Source organism: Myotis nattereri (assembly GCF_964212035.1).
Source record: "Myotis nattereri genome assembly, chromosome: 1".
NCBI lineage: Eukaryota > Metazoa > Chordata > Mammalia > Chiroptera > Vespertilionidae > Myotis > Myotis nattereri.
This window is the reverse complement of record NC_138075.1, coordinates 85914465-85936018: the sequence shown is the minus strand read 5'-3', so window position 1 is coordinate 85936018 and position 21554 is coordinate 85914465. Positions and strand designations below refer to the sequence as shown.

The following is a 21554-nucleotide window of genomic DNA, read 5'->3' as shown; positions in this document are numbered from 1 at the left end:
TATGCCCATACAAAATGAAAATTTTCATTAATGTTTCTTGGCAGGAATACTCGTCAGCTACACAGAACATTTTAAATAGCCTAACAGAAATATGATCCATCTATACCCTATACTCTCTTAAGTAAGCTATTTTTAATCATTTTTAAAGAACATACATATGTAGAGAAGAGGATTAGATATGTTGGTCATCATCTTTTATTTAAGCCACCCCAAACAGCCCAAAGAATAGGACTAGATAGAGCCTTGGTCAGTTTCCATGGTGACTGGCAAAGAGCCCCATCACAGTCCAGATAACATTCCAGCACAAATTGGAAAGCTAAAGGCTGTTCCAAGGTTTGAAGAAATCTTATGTGTCTTGTTCAATTCAGGAAAAATCTAAACACAGAGCAACCCTATCTCCATGCAGGGGATCTAAACTGCATGCAAAGACTACCTGAGTGCTTTCCCACCTTAATCTAAGAATGTTACATTGTTTAAGAGCCACAAGCAGGAAACCAACTTGTCATTTATTGCTCTTAGAAAATCCTAGCTTGTTATCTTGTCCTGACAGTAATAAAATCATTTTTTAAAACAACAGTAGAATAGAGTTTCTTCCTTCCAGATCAGCTGAAAATAGGCAGTTACACTTTATCACTCACTGAATTTAGAACAAGCAGCCTGCTCTCTTAAACCAGAAGTTTAAGATTTTTGCATAGTACAAAGGAGACTTATGTCCTTTTGGAAGACAAAAGAGAGGAGACTTTCTGAAGAAGCTTCTTAAGAATAATATCTAAAGAATTATTTAAAACAGCAATCCATTTTCTGTAAAATTGATTGATGTGGTTAATTTGGCAAAGCATTTGAAGGATGAAGTTCCGGGAAACAAGAACATGGTAAGAGATTCAAGCTTATAATTACATTGTCTTATTACACCAACAATAAATAAAGCCTGTTTAAAAGTTTTTTCTCTTTCATCTGAACACTCATTGACCCATTTCTGCACAGCAGTGCTAACCCCAGCCTTTCCACAAAGTGCAACTGCCAAAAATGGATGATCACATGTTCCTGACCAAAAACGAACAGGCTGGAATGAAATCTGTAATATGAAATATTTCAAGGCCAAATTTAAAGCTTGAAAATGCCACAACCAAAAAACACAATACTATTTTGATTTCAACTTTATTCTCATAGCCTTTAATCTTATCAAAGCTCATTTTAAATCTAATACTTGTCCACTTCCCAAAATTTTCTGGCACACAAGAATGATATTTCAAATATAAGTTTTGGGGTTTTGTTGTATATGTTTTAAGTGAAATAAAAATGGTGAAGCACAGAATATAAACTCCCTTATTTGAAAGCTTCTCTAAGCATAATTCTCCCAATGCAATAAATGACTACTTAGTAATTTTACAGACATTTGAGAAAGCCCAGTAACTCATTCAAACTTAACAAGCATGTACTAAATACGTAACAATGGGCCAGGCAACAGAGGCAGATGATTTAAGGTGCAGTCCATGATCTCATGGAAGCTACAGTCACTCCAATGCAGGAGATAAACATGAACAGAGAGAAGAAGTGGCATTATTTGAAACCATTAAGAAAGCTTCACAGTGGAAGTGACAAACAACATAAGACCTGAAGAATAAAAGGAGCTAGGTAAAGCCGTAACCGGTTTGGCTCAGTGGATAGAGCGTCGGCCTGCGACTCAAAGGTCCCAGGTTCTATTCCAGTCAAGGGCATATACCTTGGTTGTGGGCACATCTCCAGTAGGAGGTGTGCAGGAGGCAGCTGATCGATGTTTCTCTCTCATCGATGTTTCTAACTATCTCTCTCCCTTCCTCTCTGTAAAAAAATCAATAAAATATAAAAAAAAAAAATTTTTTTAAAAATGGAGCTAGGTAAAGAGGCAAGGAAGAGTCAAAGCAAAAGAGCAGTTGAAGCAAAGTCAAGTGGAGTGGAAATTTAGGTAGAGCCAACCTTTAATAACTAAGACAAGCAATTTGGAAAGAGACCTGCAAGAAGAACTATCCTACAATCAATATGACGAATCATTTAATTCAAGATGAGAGAGATTATACAGGCCAATGAAGAAGTTACAGGAAACTCTTAAGTAAAAGGTTATAAAATCTTACCTAGGTTCATAACAATAGAAAAAAAGGAGGTAATTCTCAAATTTATAAAAAGGCCAGCTCTGACTAGCATTTCCCAGTGGCCCTCACACCAATGGGTCTTGGGTTCAATTTCCAGTCAAGGGCACGAACCTGGCTTGTGAGTTCACCCTAGGTGGGTACAGGAGGCAACCAGTCAATGTGTCTCACACACAGATGTTTCTCTCTCCCTCTCCCTCCCTTCCTTCCACTCTCTCTGAAAAGCAATAGAAAAAATATATTCAGGTGAGGATTTAAAATAAAAAGGCCAGCACTTGGTGACTAATATATAAAAAAGAAGTGGGATGAGCGAAATGAAAGATAAAGATGGTATCAAGATTTCTAAGTAAGAAATCAGAAGATTAGGTGTGGTGGTTTTAAACATGGCCACATTATTTTTTTACATCCCTCCCATCAAGAAGTGAGGTCTGGCGCTAGCTGGTTTGCTCAGTGGATAGAACATCAGCCTGCAAACTGAAGGGTCCAGGATTCAATTCCAGTCAAGGGCACATGCCTGGGTTTCGGGCTTGATCCCCAGTAGGGGGCATGCAGGAGGCAGCCAATCAATGATTCTCTCTCATCATTGATGTTTCTATCTCTCACTCCTTCTTGCTTCCTCTCTAAAATCAATAAAAATGTATTTTTTTTTAAAAAAAAGAAGTGAGGTCTGGTCCTAGCCAGGTGGTTCAGTTGGTTGGAGCATTGTTTTATACACCAAAAGGTTGTAGGTTCAGTTCTCGGTCAGGGAACATACCTAGGTTGTGGGTTTGATCCCCAGGTCGGGCGTGTACAGGAGGGAACCAATTGATTGCTCTCTCTCTCTGTCTCCCTCCTCCCTCCCTCCCTCCCTCCCTCCTTCCCTTCCTTCCTCCCTCTCTAAAAATCAATAAACATATCCTCAGATGAGGATAAAAAATAAAAAAGAAGTGAGGTCTGTCTCCTCCCCTTAATCTGGAAGACACATGAGTACTTCAAAACAAGATTTCTCCTTATTCACTGGGACACTAACTCTTGGAGTCCTGAGCCACATGTAAGAAGTCCAACTGCACAGAGGCTGCCATGCTGTGGGGAAGCCCATGTAACCTGGAAAGGCCAGGAAAGGCACCTCAATTAAAAATAATCCCAGCTGCACTCAGCCTTCAGATCATCCCAGTCCAAGCACCAAGCATATAATTCCAGTACCTAGCCATTTGAGTCTTCCCTGGTGAAGGCCCAAACATTACAGAATAGAAAAAGCCATCCCTGCTGTGCTCTGTTCAAATTCCTGTTCCATAGAATCTGAGAGCATAATAAAATGGCTGCTGCTTTATATCATTAATTTTAGGGTAGTTTGATACACATTGATAGACAACAGAAATAGGTGATGGTAACATATAAGTGAATTACTAAGGAATTCAGGTTTTGGAGAGGAAGAAAATTATGGTGGTTCCACTTTGATCATCTAAATCGAACATATCTATAGAACACCAAATGGAGATTTTGAGTAAACTACGGAAAATAAAGGTCTGGACTTTAGAAAAGAGATGCTGAAGAAGCAGTATATGAAGACAAAGGGAAGGTAGATAAGTATGAGAAAGAAAAATAAGAATGTATAGGAATGGAGTGATACAAAGAGTTAGAACATTGAAAGGGTCAGAGAAAGAGAGAAGATTCAAGACAGAATGATGTTGTGAAAGCCAGACAAATATTCTGTATCAGCACTATCAAATGCAGCAGGAAACAAGTAGATTTGAGAGAGAAAGGGAATAAATATGTGTATTTGACACAGTCAGTAACTAGGAGAGGAAATTCAATAGCATGTGATAAGGAGTCAACTTAACAGAAGTTGAGAAATAAATGAGAATTGGGTAAACTGACACAGCCAGTGTAGATTACTCTCTCAAGTACAGCTATAATGGGAAAGTAACAGAAGGAAGATGTTTGAGAGAATCCAGGGTTTAAAAAAGATCTGCTGATTCATTCAGTCAGCACCCAACAAATACACATGTATATTTTTCAGTGTGTATGAGTAAGATGAGTAAATCTACAGACCACAGAGAAGGAATTAGTACAGAAACTGAAGATAACCAAAAGGAATGTATGAGTCAAAGTCCTAGAAAAGGTAAGAAATGAAGGATCAAGAGTTCTGGTAGAGGTAACAGGTCTGACATTTCTTTCTCTGAGGCAGGAGGGTAAGGAGATCATGATGATTACAGAGATACACTTGATAGAGGGAGAAAACAGGAAATAAGTTACCAATGAAAAGCCATTTTTATGGAATAGGAGGCAAGATCATGTGCTGGGAGAGAAAAATACTAGAATAGAATAGAAGGCTTGAGAGAGGAAAAGAACTGGAAGAAGCATCTGTGGCAAATGAGAAGTAAACTGGAGACATGTCAAGAATCATCAAATCATACAGAGATCCTCTTTCCAAATGGAAATGACTATTTCCCAAATAGTCACTCCGGCTGTAAATTAACTAAGAATGAGGACAGGGGCAAGTCTTTTTCAGCTCTGTATCCCCATTACAAGAAGATCACTAGGAGATGACAGGCTCTCAATAAATGTTTGATGAATGAACGAACAAAACTATTTATGAAGGAATAGGAAAAAAAGTAATTTATCAGAAATCTATTCATTCTTTTCATTGATTATAAACCCTCCATGTAGCTATCACAATTATCAAATATTTGCAAACAACTCATCTGCCATTATGAATATTTTCATTTCTTATCCTAAAAGGAATTCTTAGTTTTAGTAAAGATTTTTGCTCTAATTACAAATCTATTTGCTGTGTCTCTCCTCAGTAAATGTCAAAATTTGTGAATTTAAATGCACTTATACAAATACTTCTTATCAATAATTGCCTTTGAATGAAGAACAAAAAGAAGTAAAAAATAATGATTTTGCAACTGTTCCTTTTGATCTCCTACCCCAGCCTCCCTCCCCTCTAGCTTTAAAACAACTATGTTTTAAATACGAACTGTGTACCCTTCCTCAAAAAGACTAACCATACTATTGAAACAAACTATTTTTTCATAAGAAATGTATCTGTTGTATATACTACCAACCTATAATAAATAAATAAAAACATAAGAACAAGCTAATTTAATATAGATTTCTCCTTTTACAACACTGGCATTAAAAAAAAGATGAGCACCAACCTTATGAACTTGAACTAAGTAGTATAATATATATCAGGATTTCCATATGTAATTATGAGAAACACAGTTTCATCCATATTTAATCCAAATTCACACCATAACTAATATTTCAGATTATAACAATATGTTCATGCTGGCATTTGGACAGTTATAACAGCTAAAAGAATAGCTCTTATTAGCAAAATAAATGAAAAAATAGAAAAAGACTCATAGATACAAAGAACAGACTAAGGGTTGCCTGAGGGGAGGGAGATTAGAGGACTGGGTGAAAAAGGTAAAGAGATTAAGAACTATAAATTGGTAGTTACAAAATAATCGCGGGATATAACGTACAGCATAGGGAATATAGTCAATAATATCATAATAACTATGTATGGTTCCAGGTGGCTACCTGAAATATTGGGGGAACACTTTGTAAGTATATGATTGTCTGACCATTATGCTGTACACCTCAAATTAATACAAAATAATACTGAACATAAACTATAATTGAAAAATAAAATTTAAGAATTAGAAACATAAAAAAAGAATATGTTTCTTATCAGCATGTACTATGTGCAGACACTGTGCTAAGTGTTTTATATTTCTTATCTCCTTCAATACTCACACCCTTAAGAGATAGGTACAAGCAAGAGACATACAGTTTACAAAAGGCAGGGCCAGAATCAAGCCCAAATCTCTCTGATACCAAAAAGCTAGTCTATTCACTGCTGTATACATAACTATTAATGAAGAAAACTAAGTGTTTTAGGTAGTGGTACTTAATATGTTCTGTCCCAAGATAGTTGAACATTTCCAAACCCAAAACCTAAGTCTTGAACTAAAACATCCTAGTTTTTCCTAACTTCAAAGGCTTAAGGTAATCTTACCTATGTTTTAAAAAAAAAACACAACACTCATAATAATTTGTGGAAAAAAAAGCAGCATGTCTAGAATGTCTAGAAAGAATAAGTGTGAAGACATTATGTAATCACTAGAGGCATATCAACACTTATTATGAAATATTACTTACAAAAAGTTTTTTATTTACCTACCAATACTAAAAACTGATTTAGAACTTAGTATGTATCAGCCATTGTGCAAAGTACTTCACATATATTATCCCATTTAGATTTTAATTATTTCATTTCTTAGGGGAAAAAGGCATAGTTCAGCCTTTAGACAAACTATAGACAACTTATCCAACACTTAGAATTGGCCATATATATCAAACATACATATACTCACGACCACTCTTCAGTTAACATGTTCTACTGTCATTACCAACATTTCCCAAGCGTTTACTATGTACTATCACTGGACTAGGCACTGAAGATTTAAAAAAAAGAACAAAACCAAAATCATTGCCCTCAAAAGGTTCATAGACTAGCATAGGAGATAATAAACCCTTTTAAAATAATATGAGAAGTGTTAGTCCTTTTCCCAAAGCATCACAACAAAGAAAATAGAGAGCAGGGGGTCACTTGACAGAAGATCACAATAAGGGTCTGAATAAGGCAGTGGCATTAAGGAACAAAATGAGAGCACATATTCTAGAAAGCTTTAAGTGGTAGAAATACCAGGAGAAAGTGACGGATTTAGACAACATACCCGTGTAAGACAAAGACAGTTATAGGGAAAAAGAAGAATTTGGTTTTACACATGTTGAGTTTGAAGACTCATGAAGCACTTAAGTGGACGTCTATAATAGACAACTAGACGCACAGGTCTTGCCTCCAGGGTATCCAGGCTGGTGATGCATTTGGAACACGGGCACATATGTAGTAACTGGGCAGTGGGGAAAGATGAAATTACTGGATAAAGAGTATAAAATGGCCGAAACCGGTTTGGCTCAGTGGATAGAAGATTGGCCTGCAAACTGAAGGGTCCCAGGTTCGATTCTGGTCAAGGGCATGTACCTGGGTTGTGGGCATATCCCCAGTAGGAGATGTGCAGGAGGAGGCTGGTCGATGTTTCTCTCTCATAGATGTTTCTAACTCTCTATCTCTCTCCCTTCCTCTCTGTAAAAAAATCAATAAAATATATTTTTTAAAAAAAGAGTATAAAATGAAAAGAGGGCCAAATATAATCATGGAGTACACCATCTTTCAAGAAGCACGGAAAAAAAAACTGTATAAGCCAATAAGCAACAAGTCCTCCCATCCCATCCCTCGAAAAACAAACCAAAACAAAACAAAACTTTGCACCTACATACTGTGAAACCTGTCTATGCACTAACTTCATCCACGTAGCAAACACTTATTACGTTTTTCCTAAGCCTTAAAACATTGTGCTAGCTGCTAAGAACAGCCAAGGATAAAGAGAACATACTTATTAATCGTAAGAATCTAGCGAAGACAGTAGTAGTATAGTAAGTAGGTTAAGAGCACAGGATCTAGGTTGGTATTCAAACCTTGGCTCTGCCTTTTATTCTTGGGTGACCTTGTGCAAACTACTTAGCCTCCAGGTACTTACGATTTCTTACCTACAACAAGGATCACAACAGTATCTATTCCCATATGGTTGCTATAAATAGTAAATGAGTTAAGAACCATGTCATAAGTAACCCAGTTTGACATATAATAAATGCTCAATAAATGTTACTTATATTGTTATCATGAAAATTACCAAAATGGGTGCAATAACAATAATACAAATAAACAGTGCTACTGGATTTCACAAGATGGAAAAATAACCCTCACTTGGGTAGAATTCATGAAACACTTCACTAAGCTGCCCTTCAGGACAAAACTAGCTCATAGAGTGCCTCTGTGTGAATTGGAATGCAGCCTGCAGATGCACACGACGAAGAGGGTAGCATGGATATCTCTCATCACTCAACTTCCTCAAGAAGCACCCTTTTGCAGGATATAACCAGTACAGCCATACATGCAAGCCTGGAAGACAGGACATACAAAGCTGAAGAAAAGTGAAGTGAACACTCCAAGATAAATGTAGAAGAAAGGCTGTAAACTATCAAGTACTAACTAGCAATGGAAAGTAACCCAGATTGGCTAGAGCACAGGGATCGTTCAGAAGAGCTGAAGATAAACCCAGAAAGGTAGATGAGGGCCAGATCTTGAATCATAAAGGCATTGAGCAGTGATTCTGAACAAGAGAGTAATGTAATACCAACAATGCTTTAGTAAGAGTAATCTGACGTTATGTACTGAACAGATCTGAGCATGAGCAGTGGTGCCAGCCTGTAAGTTCCTCAAAGGCAGGGACTGTGTGTCTCATTCATTTCTATACCCTCTAACTAGCAAAATACTTGGGACGGACAACTTGGGCATTCAACAACTACTTGAAGTATAAATGAATGATTGAGCCAAAAAGAAGTAATGAGCCTTAATTAGAGTGGGAATAATGGATATAGAAAGATATACGTTGGAAAAATAATTCAGAGACAGAAATAAAGACATGTGCTGACTGATGAAATGGGACAAGGCTAGGGCAAGAATCAATAAAGACTGTAAAACTGATAAGTATTACGTGCACTGCATCACAGGTTTCTGTGAAAATCAAATATAATTATGTTCATGAAAAAAAAAAAAAAGACTGCTTTTCTCTGGAATAAAAGCTAGTCATCTTGGACAGATACACTACTATGTTTGACCTTGAATATATCTCATTATTGTAAGACATTTATCATCCTCTGTCTTCACTACATTATAAAACCTTTAATAGTACATAATTTGTCCATTATGGAGCACAATAAAATCTTAAGTGTTGCTTTAATTAACATTTTCTAACTCACTGAAGAAATTATTATTGAACCTAATTCAGCTATACACAACCAAAATATACACACACGCACACACACACACACAATTTTTCTTTATATTCCCAGAGTGTCTATCAATTAGTGTTATAGGTGCTCAACAAAAGAGATCAACTTTGTATGCATACATATAAGCCTAACCAATGGACACAGACACCAGGGTGGTGAAGGCATGAGTGGGAGGTGTGGGGATAATGGGGGAATAAGGACATATATGTAATACCTTAATCAATAAAGAAAAAAAAATTTTTTTAAAGAAAGAAAAAAAAAGCCTGTTGAACTGAAATGAAATAACTTTGGAATCTCAACGAGCTTATCAATAGTGACCTTTATGTTTCACTCTCACAGTCTGAGTGCTCTTCTCACCCATTTATTAAATTTATACTGTCGACGAAAAAGATCCATAATAAGGGTGGTTAAGAAGATAGAAAAAAGGGCAGGGAAAAAAGGAGACATATGTGCTACTCTTTGTAATACTTTAAGCAATAAAACAATTTTAAAAAAAAAGAAGATAGAAAAAAGAAAAATCAAGAAATATGATTGTAAATATGCATGACAGTGGTTTGCCAGTAACTGTTTAACAACAGGCTCAGAATGTGGTGGAAAGCCTGATTTTCAGTATTTGCCAGTTTCCATGGATTAATTACTCCCATCGTAGCCTACTTCAAGCTAACAACATGATATCAACTGGTTTGCAAAATTCCTAAAAATTTAACAATCAGCTCACACAAAGCAAGCATAAGTAAGCTCCAACACACTACTGCATGTCATTTCTAGATGCATGACAGGCATTCTGCTCTGCAATACTAACATCTACAACCTCAAAGTAAAGTACAAAAGGCAAGGAAAAGGCAGAGAAAATCCAACCCTATTTCTGTAAGGCCTTCACCTCAATCTACAAAATAGTCTTCTTTTAAACTGGGCATATGATCCAGCCCATAAATTCCTTTTTCCTAGGCCCATGACATCCAAACTTTTCTGATAATGCAAGGCTATCAGTAAAAATGTTTAAGCATATATCCTCAAATACGTTAACATATTTGCTTATAAATTATATTAGAACTACTATACTTATATAGTATAAATTATAAAACTTACATAAAAAAACATAAAAGATACAAATAAAAAAATTTCCCTCTCACATCCCAATGGACTATTTTACATACCCCCCCCCCCACACCCTACTGTTTACACAATCCAGTTTAGAGATTAGTAAGGACAACATTAAAAGTAATATAAATAATTCCTAGACCTGTTTCCCTTAGTCCTACAACTAATCTTTTTAATCTTTTCACTCCAGTGATGAAAAAGGATAAGCACCAACCCATGGAAAAAATAGGTCTTTAGGAGAAACAAGTTAGCAAGGTCTTAAGCGAAGTTAGACTAAGAAGAAGCAGGTCAGTCAATACAAGCTCCATGGAATTGACTCCATGGCAATAAATCGTTGCAGAGACTACAAAGACATCATCCTAACTTGAGTTTTTAACCCCATAAAGCAACATACCTCATGTCATATCCAGTAAATGTCCTTAGACCTAAGCCATCTTTATCAGTTCAGGCAAATAGAAGAGCTGAGGGGAACCTTGAGTTTCTCCTAAAGACCAAACACGTCCTCTAAATAAATTTAATATTAATAAAATCTTAAGTTGATATATACAGAGTACAAGGCTATGCCAGATATATATATATATATATATATATATGTATATATATATATATATATATATATATATGTCATATAGAAAGCCCTTCTTGCCAGATATACATAAGTCATATAGAAAAGCCCTTCTTGCCTGGCTGGTGGTTAGAGCATAGGCCCAAGCACTGAAGGGTTGCCGATTAGATTCCTGGTCAAGGGCAGGTACCTGGATTGCAGGTATGAACCCTGGCCCCTGTTGGGGTACATATGGGAGATAACCAATCAATGTGTCTGTCTCACATCAATGTTTTTCTCCCTTTTTCCCTCTCTCTCTCCTTTCCTCCTTCACTCCTCCACCCTCTCTTTCTCTTTCTTTCTCTCCCTCCATCCTTTCCTACCTACCTATCTCCCTCCTCTCCACTCTAAAAATCAATGGAAAAAGTATCCTCAGGTGAGGATTAACAATATCAAAAAAGCCCTTCATTTCTCTTGTAGATAATCTGCTGGCAGATCAGTTTCAGCCAAAAAGCTAATCCCTAATCAAAAACTAGTAATCAAGAATATAAACTATATAAAATTGATCTTTCTTAAGTATATTTAAATTAATTAAACACAAGACAATAGCCAATCATAAACTACTGTATTATGTCAGATTATCTTTGTTATCACAATGTACTACTCAAATTTCCTTACTTTCTTCTTCTTAATTTCTACACTAACTTTGCAACAAAATACTGAGAAATAAAAAAATAAAAAATTACCTTCCTCAAGATCACAGAATACTGAAGACCTTCCTAAGGAAGAATCTATAAACATGTTTAAAAATACTTAAGCCCTGGCCGGTTTGGCTCAGCGGATAGAGCATCGGCCTGTGGACTGAAGGGTCCCAGGTTCGGTTCCAGTCAAGGGCACATGCCTAGGTTGTGGGCTCACTCCCCAGCAGGGAGCATGCAGGAGGCAGCTGATCAGTGATTCTCTCTCTTCACTGATGTTTCTATCTCTCGCCCCCTCTTTTCCTCTCTGAAATCAATAAGGAAATATATATTTTTTTAAAAAACAAACCACTTAAGGATACTCAATGCTTTGTGAAGATGTGGCCCAGGGAAAGTCTTACTCCTTTTCCTTTCTTGTTGCCAATTTAATAGAAAGCATTAAAGAAGAGGCTGCCCTCATCTCTGCTCCCAGAAAAAAGAAAACAAAAGAAAGAGAAAAAAAGATATTTCTGAGCTACCATCTCATCAAGCCCAGCAGCATTTAACATGAAGGAATCAACCCCTTTTTAACTATATTTTTATCCTTTGATTCCTTATTACATAGTTGTTTTCCATTGTCTTAAGACTTAGCTTTAGCTAAAATAACCAAAATAAAGATCCCCCAAATGCATCTACCCTCCCACCCATTCTTTAAGAAAAATAGGGTTCCTTCCCCTGGGTAACTAAGTGTCCTAATAAAAAATATTTTTTTAATGTATTACTGGCTCTTACTTCAACAATATTGACTAAATATACATGATTTTCTCTCTTCTCTCCCAAATGCCCATTGAAACAATAAGAGAAAAAAATAGTTTACACCTAAATGAAAAATATAACCACAGAGATCCAGGAGATGGCGGCATAGGTAAACGCCTGTACTCACCACCTCCTACAACCACATCAAAATTACAACTAAAATACAGAACAACCATCATCCAGAACCGCCGGAAAGCTGCCTGAATGGAAGTCCTACAACTAGAGAAGTAAAGAAGAAAGCACACTGGGACTGGTAGGAGGTGCAGAGGCGCAGAACGGGCTGGTCTGGCACCCATGTGTGTCGCTTTTTTAATCAGGAGGGAGATCATCTCTATGGAGGCCACCTGGAGGAGCAAGGGAACCCAGCCCACACCAGACCCCCAGCCCAGGATCCCAGAGCTGGGAAAAGAAGTCCCTATGGGCAGTAAGAACTACAGGCTGTAAAAACCAGTGCGGATTGGGGCTCAGTGACACAGAGGCTGCTGGAGACCCAGCTGTTCCTCTTTAAAGGCCGGCACCATGAACTGAACTTACAAGCTCCCGCTTCCTCTGAGCTCTAGCACCAAGGTGATGCTCTGGGGAATACAGACACCAGGGCAAGAAGGAACTGGATTCAGGGCAGGAACTCGGGGGCAGCTTTCTCCCAGATGGAGGTGCTTGCAGGAACCATTGTTTCTAAGCTGGGACCTCCCCAGTTGCAGGGCTGACAGGCAGCCATTTCTGTTTGCTCCGTCCTGGTGATTCCCTAAGACCCATGCCTCATCCAATTTACAACCCCACCCAAGCTGTGTACAGCAGCTTTTGCGTATGAATGGCCTGTCCTTGCTCAGGCGAAATCTCTCAAACAGGCTGCAGCTAGATTAGGGAGCCCCAAACTGATCAATAAAAGGCCCAAGACCCAGCACCAGCACCAGCCTGCCTTACTTCATAGCTGGGCCTCATCTGTGCACTTACAAATCCGATACAAAGGGGAGGAATCTGCAGATCTCTCTGTAGCTCCTACTGGGTGGCCCCAGGCAGTAGCTCACTTTGCACCTCTCCCTGGAGACCCAAGAGCCAGTGTACCCAGTGGTCAATATCAGACCATACCAAATTACATCTCTACACATTCATAAGTGACACCCTCAAGGGATAGACTCAGAGAGCACCAAAGCCCCAATGAACCAAGTCCTGCTCCATAAGGGTGTCTCAGTCCTCACAACCAATTGGCCTGGAGGTCAATTCCTCCCAGTGACACCAACAGCAATCAAATCTCAACTACAACAAGACTGTGCTCACAGCCCACAAAGGGGTACACTTAGAGCTCCTAGCTCAGGTGACTGGGGAGGTTGAGCCACTGGGCCATATAGAACACCTACTACACAAAGCCACTCTACCAATTCAAGGAGACTTAGCAGCTCTACCCAATACATAGAAACAAACAAAGGGAAGCAGCCAAAATGCAGAGACAAAGAAATATGTCGCAAGTGAAAAAAATGGAAGAAAGCAAACTACTGGATATAGAGTTCAAAACCACAGTTATAAGTTTACTCAAGAATCTTCTAGAAACCTCCAAAAACATGGAAAAGGACCAGTGAGAAATTAAGCATACACTGACTGAAATAAAAAATAATATACAGGAATTCAACAGAAGAGTAGAGGACTCTGAAAATCAAATCAACGATTTGAAATATGAGGAAGCAAAAAACACCCAACCAGAAGAGCTAAAAAAAAGGATCCGAAAATATGAAGATAGTGTAAGGAGCCTCTGGGACAACTTCAAACATCAACATTCACATTATGGGGGTGCCATCACATTATGGGGGTGCCAGAAGAAGAAAGAGATTAAGATATTGAAAACCTACTTGAAGAAATAATAACAGAAAACTTCCCCTACCTGGTGAAAGAAATAGACTTACAAGTCCAGGAAGCACAGAGAATCCCAAACAAGAGGAACCCAAAGAGGACCACACCAAGACACATCATAATTAAAATGCCAAGGCTAAAGACAAAGAGAGAAACTTAAAAGCAGCAAGAGAAAAGCAGTTAATTACCTACAAGGGAATGCTCATATGACTGTCAGCTGATTTCTCAACAAAAACTATGCAGGCCAGAATGGAGTGGCAAAAAATATTCAGAGTGATGAATAACAAGGACCTACAACCAAAATTACTCTACCCAGCAAAGCTATCATTTAGAATTGAAGGTCAGATAAAGAGTTTCACAGACAAGAAAAAACTAAAGGAGTTCATCACCGCCAAACCAGTATTATATGAAATGCTAAAGGGTATTCTTTAAGAAGAGGAAGAAGAAGAAAAAGATAAAAAATATGAACAAAATGGCAACAAATACATACCAATCAACAACTGAATCTAAAAATCAAAATAAACGAATAAGAAATCTAATGAACAGAATAAATTGGTGAATAAAATAGAATCAGAGGCATGAAATGGAACAGATTTACGATTCTCAAAGGAAAAGGGGGTAGGGAGGTAGGAGGAGATTAAACTAAGATCTTATATGCATACTAGAGGCCCAGTGCATGAAATTCGTGTACTCGAGGGGGAGGGGGGGGTCCTTCAGCCTGGCCTGCGCCCTCTTGCAGTCTGGGAGCCCCACAATTGATCGCCCCACAGAGGGGGGCCCCGCTCACCGCCACTGGCCAGGTAGCCTGGGCCTCCCTCTTTGGGGCGATTGCAGAGCCCCCCCAGCTGGTGGCCTGGGCCTCCCTCTGCAGGGCGATCACGTTGGCGATGGCGGGGTCCCCCAACCAATCGCATCGCACCCGCCTTGGCACCGGCAGTCCGTGCTGGGTCACCGCAGCTCCCGTGGCAGTGGCAGTCAATGCTGGGATGCCACAGCACCTGCAGCGGCGGCAGTCAGTGCTGGGTTGCCGCAACACCCACAGCGGCGGCAGTCAGTGCTGGGTCACCACGGCGCCTGTGACCCAGGAGGGACCAAGAGGTCAGCAGTTCAGCCCACTCGCCAGTCCCTGCCCACCTGAGCCTGCTGTGTGTGCAGCTTGGCATTCGGTCATCCTTTCGGTTGTTTTGGGTGTTACGGACCCTGGCTCTTTATATATTAGGTTAGGATATGCATTACCTATGGACACAGACAATAGGGTGGCAGAGGCCTGGGGTGGGGCAGGAACCAGGTGAAAGGGGGAAATGGGGGGAGAAAAGAGGGACATCTGTAATACCCTCAACAATAAAGATTAAAAATAATAACAACAATGATAAATTTTAAAAATTCATGCAAATTTGTCATCCTACTCCAGAAAAAAAAAACACACACACACATATATATATACATATATATATATATATATATATATGACCACATTAGAAAACAAAAAGGTGCCATTTGCAGATTAGAGTTTTAAAAACCTCTAGATCCATGGTTCTTAAACTTCAGCATATATCAAAATACCCCAGAGGGCTGGTTTAAACACATATTGCAGGACTCCACCCTCAGGGTTTCGGATTCAGTAGGTATGAGGTGGGGCTGATGATTTTGTATGTCTAACAAGTTCCCAGGTGATGCTGACTCTGCCGGTTTGAGGACCATATTATGAAAACCATCATGCTAAGTAAATAGAGGTCATTAAAAAGAATATTTTTTATTAATTCTAATTAGCATCCTCAGAAAGATTCAAACAAATGATACAACCATTTTTTCAAGTGGGTAGGGACAGCAATTGGAAAATAAAAAAAATAGTTCTGAAACACTGGAAAAAATATAATTTCTGAATTTTTAAAAAAATCAGAAGGACTAAATAACAACTAAAACCTAGGATAGCAGTGTAGAGGCATCTTCTAAAACACAAAACAAAAGACAAAGTGATGGAGAATATGAGAGAAAAATTAACTGGCATAAAGGATCCGTATCTACCTAATAGGTTTCTGGAGAGAGAACAAACACATCACAAGAAGTAATCAATAAAAAAATTTGCTCTAAGCTCAAAAAAAAATTGAAACTTCGATACTGTTTGGCCAGTTTCCAAGCAAGTAAAAAAATTTAAAGCCAACAATTAGATGCATATTTGTGACATTTCTAAACTCAAAGAACATAAAGAAAACTCTAAAAGCTTTGAGGGGGGAAAATAGGTTATTACAAAGCAATATGAATCCAACTAGCATCAGACATTTCATAAGCATGCTAGAAGAAAATGGAATTTTTTTCATGGTTTAGAGAAGAAGTTATTTTAAACCTGGAATTCTACATCTAGTCAAGCTATCAAAGATGAAGGAAAAATAAAGACATAGAGTGGGGCCTTGACTTACGAGTTTAATTTGTTCCGTGACGAAGCTCGTAACTCAAATTACTCGTTATGTCAAATCAAAAGTGAACGAGTGAGACTCGTGATACTGGGCTGATGTTGTGGCATTCACTGTGCCAACTAGCGGTGGTGTATCTGAAGCTGGCTCGTAACCCGAATTTTAGCTCGCAACTCAAAGCAAAAAATCGGCCGAGAGACAGCTCGTGTCTCGAAAAACTCGTTAGTCGGGACACTCGTAAGTCAAGGCCCCACTGTATTTGGAAATTCAAAAATTAAGAAAATGGACTTCCTGTCTAGTTTCCTATTTCTACTATAAGAAATTATCACAGATGTCCAAAATGGGTTCAAGGGCTTATATTAGCATATTGGCAGAATTACATACCTTTTGGAAGCTCTAGGGAAGAATCCATTTCCTTGCCTTTTCTAGCTTCTAGAGGCTGCCTAAATTCTGTGACTAGTGGTCCCCTTTCATTTTCATTAGTGTTATAAAATATAACCAGTAATTATAGCAGACTTTTGAGTTCCTTAAAGACATGCAACTAGAACAGGATTAATAGCTTTTGACAGAATAAATGAAAAACATCAATATGCTCTTTATCAGTGGCTTAAAACACATTTTAATAAATTAATAATTCTATTAATGAACACCTACCGAATCATTTGCTGCTAGTCCAAGTGCAAGGTTAACTGTAAGAAACAAAAAAGTAATTAAATTTAGTAATTTTCCTTCTACTAAAATTCATTTTCCCTTTTAATATGTGCAATGTAATAACCAAAGCACAGGAACATTTAATGTATTTTCCTTATTTGTTTTTTACAAGGACATGGAGAGAATTCAGGAAGTAAAAAAGACCCCAAAAGTAATATTCCAACATAATAGATGCTTATTAAAATTTCAAATAATTCATTTATAATCTGTTATAATTTTGTTTAAATAATCTACTTAGTTTGTTTTAAACTATTTTAATGGTATATATATATATATATATATATATATATTTTTTTTTTAATTATTTTCAAAAACATATTTTCAAAAAAAATCTACCTTTTAATAAATAAAAATGGGTATGATTATATTGTTTCTTAAAAATAAATGCTAGTGATGCAGGAATTCTAAATATGTAACTCACAGTACTTACATATATGAAAGGTTGAACCACTGTGCAAAGAAAAGGGAAGAAGGTAAAAGGTAAGGTGGTAAAACAAGTTCCGAAAATTGTCTATTCTAGTGAATCCCAAAGACTAGCAAGGAGGAAAGTAGTAGTCTGAAAACCACCTTTAGACCAGCAATAAAGATGTTCCCATGACTGACAAATGGACCCTCATACTATGGATCACATTCCTTACAAATCGATGTCATAAATGATGCCAAAATTGTTTCCTTTAAAGTAGTTAAGAGCATAGGTTTCTGGGTAGGCCTGGTTCAAATCCCAGTTCCACCACTTTCTTATGTAACCTTGAATAGGATATTTTAGCCCCTAAGTCTGTTTCTGCCTCTATAAAATATTTCCTATTTCATAACTGTTGTGAGAATTATAGGAAATACTGTATGTAAAGTACTTAGCCTAGGGCACTTGATAAATTAATCTTTATAAATTATAAAGTAATTCTGAATTTCAAGTACATCATAGGTTAAACATAATCCAACATTTAAGTGGAAACCATCAGAGGTTAATTCATTTTCATGTTAGGGTCTTTCAATATTTATACAATAGGCTCACAGAGCATGTTTGTATTAATCAAATGTTATCATTCTAATCCAAAATATCTCTAGAATACACATTCAAATGGGAAGTATTTTCAGATTGTTTGGGACAAGAATAAATACATATAAGGAAAAGAAATACAATACCAACAGAGTTACATAGAAATAACCTATTTCTAAAGCTTATGTATGCAGATAGGGCTGTTATGAAAAAGGATAGGCCAGTTGTTTGGGACAGGTGGTATAACATTAACAAAGGAAAAAAAGCAAAGAAGGGATTCACTGAAACACCTACTTGTGACATATACTATACATTTTCTCATATATTTACCTATTTATATGCTATTGCATTCTATGGCAATAGGTAATCTTCTAACTAAAAACAATAAACAATCAGTTTTAAAGAAGTGCTAGCCTATAGACCCAGCAAATTATATTGCACAAAACCATGGCTATCATCATGAAAATAACTTCCATCTTTAACAAGACCAAGTAGTCACAGAGCATACAAAATTATTCACACCACTGAAAACAGGTAAATGTACTCTGAATTTAAAAAGAGGTATATTCTAGAACCAAAGATTAAGAGCTACTAAGTTTTAAAAACAAAATATCAAATAGATCGATTGTAGACTCTTAGGAAAGCAAAAATGTGCCGGATATAGCATGAATTCTTTAGAACAGTCACTAATTAATCATTTTAATAACAGTTTATTACCTATTAAATAGTAAATTAAGGGTCTATCATCACTACAATACTTGGTAGATCTGAATTTCTTCAAACATCTGAAAAATTCTTTTACAATTACCTTCAGGGGGGAGGTAGGGGTAAATGAACTAATAAAACTATACAGTTGGATTTATTGCTAGTTGTGCAACTATAAAACCACTAAGACGTAGGATTTACTAAATATGGCTTTAAGTCAAGACACAGATGTCTAGTGACAGTCACAGAACTCTGTACCTGGTCCTTCTTATTTCAAAAATGTCATTAGTTTCAATAGAAATAAAGAATTTTGAGATGCATATATGCCGTAACTTTAGGTTAATAATCTGGGGGAGGGGGAAAACCCACAAATTTTAAAAATCTTGCCAGTACAGAAGCAAACTAAAATTAACAAAGTGAAATATAATAAGGTAGTCACTTTTTAAAAATCAACTGCAAAATAAGATAGGTTAGCTAAAACCTGAATTAGCAGCCATTCCTATTGAAATAACTGAAAATTAAATATGAGGCAACAATAAGACATGAGAACTTTATGACCCCAAATTAATAATACTCTGTAGAGTAGGATTGGGAGAAGGGATGTTACCCTTTAAAATTATTGCACTGGATTAACTGTTTAGAAATAAGAGGTTTCTTTTGAAAAAACTTGGGAATATCTGTTTATTAGTTTTGGATGGTAACTCTTCTATTTCTGGTTGCATTCTTTTATGGGTACTAAAAGCAGCACTTCAGTCACAATGAAGTCTACAATAAATTAAAAAGAGCCACCCCAAAAACATATATATATACATACATATATATACATATTTATATATATATATGTATATATATAAAATTTTCTCTGCTCCAATATAATATAAAAGATATAAAGATTAGATGATATCTTAAATAATTACATTAAATCTTTTCAAGCATTTTCAAATATTAGGTCTATATGGACTCTATAAATGCTGAAAATTATATTACGGTTAAATAAAAAAAGATCACAATAATGTAAACAATCTCATTACAATTACCTGTACAACTACATGTAAATGGAAAAAGACTGGAAAAGACTGCCAAAGAACAGAAATAATTCAGTATTAAAGTCAATAGATGGTTTTAAAATAATAACAGTAACCAAACACTGAGCACTTACTATGTAGGAGACCCTGGGCAAAGGGTTCAGTTTAATTTAGGTAACCATCTAATGAAAAATAGTTGTCATCCTTGCCGCTTTACAGGTAAGTAAACTAAAGCTCTGATGGGCAACTTGACAGCCTTTGCCTCAGTTAAGGAGCCAAAGGCCTGGCTATCTCCCAAGTTTGGTCTAACTCCAAAATCCAAGCTCCCCACCACTACCAACTCCTGATATGAAGTAACCAGCTATCAGGAACTTCACAAATACTAACTTTTAAAAAAACAAATCTACAGCTTTAATACTGTGCAATCGCCAGTGGTCAAAAGTTCCTAATTGAGATTCGAATTAATATCCTATAATACCTGCTGTTGTGGACTTTCCAACTCCACCCTTTCCAGAAGCCACAACTACAACTTGTTTAACACCTTCTATTGGTTTCTGCTTTGGAAGTCCTCGGGACATGATTTGTGTTCTTCTTTGTTTTAGGGTCTCATTTTCAGCGCCAGATAACTTTAAAAAAAAAAAAGTTTTAAAATAAGCCATCTTTATTATCATACTGTGAAAATAAAAACGATTCGGGGTTTGTGATTAAAAGGGCATTCTTTCTTTCTTTCTTTTTCCAGTCCAAGTCTATTCATGTCTACTAGTGAGGCCTTTAGTGCTATTCACCTACTGCTATTGATCACAATCCAAGAGACACGTTGTTTCAGCTGACTTATCTGTCAAGTCACCCAGACGTTACAAATGGAAAGCAAGCGCCGCTTCCCGGAGTTAGAGCCTCCACGTGTTTTCCTTCTCTGCATAAACCAAGGCTTACGAAAGCAATGCGCAGGTCACACATCCATGTTCTAACCATGTTCCACGTCCCTCCACACCTCGGCCTCATCCTATGGGGACCTGCACAGAAAGTGGGGCCGGCCGTCCAGCCGCCGGGTCTCACTGAGCGGCCAGCGGCGGGGGGGGGGGGGGGGGGGGGGGGGGACCCCGGGGCTCCGCGGGCCTTTGGCGGAGGCAACGCCAGGCCCCTGCGGCCCAGCAGCTCCGTCCCGCCCTCCGCCCCTGCCCGGCTGCACCACGGACCTGGCGCCGACACACCCAGTGGCTTCCCCCAAGCGGGACACAGGCCCCGCCACCACTCCGGAGCGACACCCCGCCAAAGCGCAGCCAACGCTGCCAAGACCCCATTCTGCAGAATGCCGCCCACAGCCCAGCCCGGAAGCCGTCGCTGTTGGCGCCGGGTAATGACGTCACATAGCAACGCCCGGCTTCCATTCCCTAGCGACTAGCCTCCTTGGAGTTTCTTTTTTTTTTTTTTTTTTCCCAAAGTCATTTTAATTCTACATTTAGATGAGTTTTCCACATTGCCACTAATGAATTTTCATTGAGAAACTATATTCTGGAGCAAACAATTTGGCCAAACAATTACATTTACTAAACATTGTTTTAATTAAAATAATTTAATTAATTGATCTAGTCATGTTAATGAACATTTTATATATTTACAATTTTCCCCCTAGATTTAATTTTTTAAAGAATAATATTAAAATTTCATTTTCTTTTTATTTATT

General features: G+C 37.7%; 1 protein-coding gene across 1 annotated transcript in view; it reads right to left on the bottom strand.

Annotated features, from left to right (window-relative positions):
* NUBPL (NUBP iron-sulfur cluster assembly factor, mitochondrial) overlaps positions 1–21204 on the bottom strand; it is a 228652-nt gene extending 207448 nt beyond the window's left edge. Inside the window, exons 1-3 of the mRNA XM_081103156.1 lie at positions 21067–21204; positions 20349–20496; positions 17087–17121 (exon numbers count right to left, since the gene is read on the bottom strand). Of these exons, the coding sequence (XP_080959282.1) occupies positions 17087–17121; positions 20349–20496; positions 21067–21171 (288 nt within the window). The 5' untranslated portion in view covers positions 21172–21204. The remainder of the gene's footprint in view (positions 1–17086; positions 17122–20348; positions 20497–21066) is intronic.
* Positions 21205–21554: the final 350 nt, after the last annotated feature.